Source organism: Gadus morhua, chromosome 15 (assembly GCF_902167405.1).
Source record: "Gadus morhua chromosome 15, gadMor3.0, whole genome shotgun sequence".
Taxonomy (NCBI): Eukaryota; Metazoa; Chordata; class Actinopteri; order Gadiformes; family Gadidae; genus Gadus; species Gadus morhua.
The window spans coordinates 3318652-3321748 of record NC_044062.1 but is presented as its reverse complement, the minus strand read 5'-3'; the positions used below and the strand labels follow the sequence as shown (position 1 = coordinate 3321748).

The following is a 3097-nucleotide window of genomic DNA, read 5'->3' as shown; positions in this document are numbered from 1 at the left end:
CAGGTTTTGAAAGACTGAAACTTTAATAAGCCACATTAATAAAGTTGTATCTTATCTTATCTTATCTTATCTTATCTTATTCATTGGTGGTCATTCTGTCTGGAATGCATTGCTGCTAAGGGATCTATAAAAGATAATGCTGCAAAAATATTCTGCATATAAAGACAATTGTGATAAACACGAAGAAAATTGAAAAAAAATAGTCCAAAACACGTCAACATCATTATCTTGTTTAGTTTCCATTGCTTTATTTTCTCATACTGGGGACAATAGCTAATTGAGCAAGCAAGCTTATTAACATCTTAAATAACCTTTCTATATGAAACCAAACATATTGAAAGTATGTATATCCAAATGCACCTTTAGAGTAAACGCACATAAAATTAACACTGTTGATAAGATCTCAAAACGATAAACACCTTAAGCACTCAGATGTGCAATTTAATCTTATTTCTGCTGATGGAGGAAATTGAAACAGTTATACCTAAAATACGAAAATCACCCTTTGTTCAAATGCATCCTGTCGGCCAACCCATGTTACTTATTTCTTGTTGATTAAACTACCCATCTTTTGAATGAATTTCCCCAGTTTATTTTCATGGTGACCATGGGAAGTACGACTATGGTGATGTTCATTCAACACGGGACCCTTCCTCGACGACAAGCCCTTCTCTTTTTCCATGGACGGCGCACCAGCCGGTCCTGACGGGTCACGATGTGAAGAATACTTACTTTCAGGAGCCCGGCGTGAATCAAATCTGCTTTTCAGATGGTCTTCGAAAACCGCATCGTCGTGTGGGCTCCCTGTTTCGTAGCAGGCCCTAAGCCTTGCTTCAGATAGCAAGTTCTGCTGGTGCATCCTCGAAGACAAAGCGTGGGTCGTAGAGGTTTGCCGGTGCTCCTCGACGTTAAAACGAGGAGTTGACGGCTTACCGCAGGACTGTGTCAGCCGGCTCTTGGGGTTGTCTGCAGAGGTCCTGTGATGGTGAAATGCAAGACGCTGAGGATCTCGACCGAGGAGGATTTGAGAGCGCTGTTCTTCGTCCTCGGCCGTTAAAGTTTCCGTGCTGTGACCTGATTTCAAACTGAGTTGTTCGACGCTTTGCGAATAGTGGGCTTCTTTTTTCTCCGGTATGTTGAGCAAAGACCTAATCTTCATGGTGCTCTTTTTCAGAAAATGCTTCTGGTTCTTCTCAGTGGGTATAAACGGTTCCCCCTTGCTCTCTCCGTCAAGTGCGGCCGCGGACACAGTTCTAGATGGTGGCTCCAGCCACGAAGGATGTTTCTGAATGTCCACAAAGTTCTTGACGTCATAATGAGACACTGAGCGTTGGTCCTCATTCAGACTTGACCCATAATGACCGTAATGTGCAGGGACCCTTTCTGGGCCTCTCTCCATGTGCCTCCCATACATGTGACCCGGGGATTCATAGGGACTTCTGAACTCACTGTTCCTGGGATCGGCAACACTGTGTCTTTTATCCCAGTTGTCTGACGAAATGTCTGGGAGTTTCCTCCCTTTGGATCTCCCAAGGCTTGCGTAGATGGAATTCTGCGAAATCTTGTCTGCGTTATAGCTAGCGTTATCCCTGGTGTTATCCAACTTCTGTTGGCTTTGCCTTTTAAATTCCTCAAAGTTTCGCCTTCTCTCATCCTCTTCTGTTCCCCATTGCATTGAAGAGTAGTGCGGTGCAGGGCTCAGGTTGCCAGAGAGATTAGTCGACGAGTTATTCACATAATGGTGATTCTCAGAATGTTCCGGAATTGTGGAGTTAAGAACCAGGGAGGTCCGCCTCCTCGAGGGCAGCACAGAGCTCGGTCTAGTGTCAGCTGGTTCGTACTGGTCCAGAGTATCAGTAAAGGAAGTGTCAGGGTGTTTCAGGTACGATTCTATCCTCCACGTTCTCATGAAGGACTTTGAGGTGTTCTCCAGAGAGGGCATGTATTCTTGCACAGAAAGGAGATGCTTGTCATTGTGTGACGGACGCACGTTCTGCCCTCTGGACATCTGTTGCATCTGGGAGAAGTCGTCCATCATGGGGTGGTTGTTCCTGTCGAGAGGGGGGCACGTGTCCCGAGGGATGTTCCAGTTGCTGGCCCCGTGCCTCTGGTTCTGTGGAATCTGAGGGCTGTTGTGTCTGTCCCCAGCAGCGTAGCTGTGTCGTTTGAAGAAGTTTGACATCTCCACAGGGTTCAATTGGGGCGTGTGGTTAAAGCCCCCCGACTTGTAGTCCTTCAGCGGCATGTGCTCGATCGGCTCTTCATAAATCCTCTCTTCGGGAAGTTTCCTGCTCACCTGCCTCTCCATCTGAGATTTCATATGGGTCGCGTCAAGAGTGTGCCTCAAGTGGTTCTTGCGTTCAAACATGTTGCTTGGGCTTGTGACGTACGATGTCATCACGGGCCAGCCGTTCGCCACGTCTTTGGGCGCACAGGGCAGACGTACCGGGCACAGAACCTCTGGGACGGCGGAGCGGGCGTAGAGCGTCCGAAACTCCTCGTCGTATGACTTCACCAAGTGGCCGGTGATGACTTGCACCATACTGAGGTTGATCTTCTCGAAGGACCACATGAAGCTATGGATAAACATAAAGGACCATCAGTGGGTTGTCATGAGTGCATTAGGATAAGCAGTCATCCATATCAAAGGGGTGCTCTGACTGTTATTTGTCGAGAAATGCTATTGCACGGTAGGGATCAATCAAAAAAATTTTGATTGAAGGTTTTTTTTTTTTTTTAAAGGTGTACCTTTACCTTAATTACTTACTTTTAGAACATTCCTTTTTATTTGTAAAGGTGAAGGAGGTCCCAAATGACTGAGTGCACCCCCCTCCCCCGTGTCTATCATTACACATACCTGTATGAGCCATAGATTGCTGTTTTGCAGTCAAAGAGGAGGAAATTCTGCTTCATTGCTCCGTGAAACTTAGCCCCTGACTGAGTGAGGTATTCGTGTCCTCTCACCGTGCGTACTCTCATGTTCTGCGGTGCGGAAGAAAAAGAAAATATCAAGTGAGTATATGGATAAAATATGTCCCTATTTTGTCATCGGAAGCCTACGACATCAACAGAGATTAGGAATAACTATCATATGTAT

The 3097-nt window shown here is 46.0% G+C and overlaps 1 protein-coding gene across 2 annotated transcripts in view; it reads right to left on the bottom strand.

Moving 5' to 3' along the window:
• fam83b (family with sequence similarity 83 member B) overlaps positions 1-3097 on the bottom strand; it is a 9177-nt gene continuing 6080 nt past the window's right edge. For both annotated transcript variants that reach the window (XM_030379657.1, XM_030379656.1), the window contains exons 4-5: positions 2858-2982; positions 1-2576 (exon numbers count right to left, since the gene is read on the bottom strand). In XM_030379657.1, coding sequence (XP_030235517.1) covers positions 542-2576; positions 2858-2982 — 2160 coding nt within the window. In that variant the 3' untranslated portion in view covers positions 1-541. The remainder of the gene's footprint in view (positions 2577-2857; positions 2983-3097) is intronic.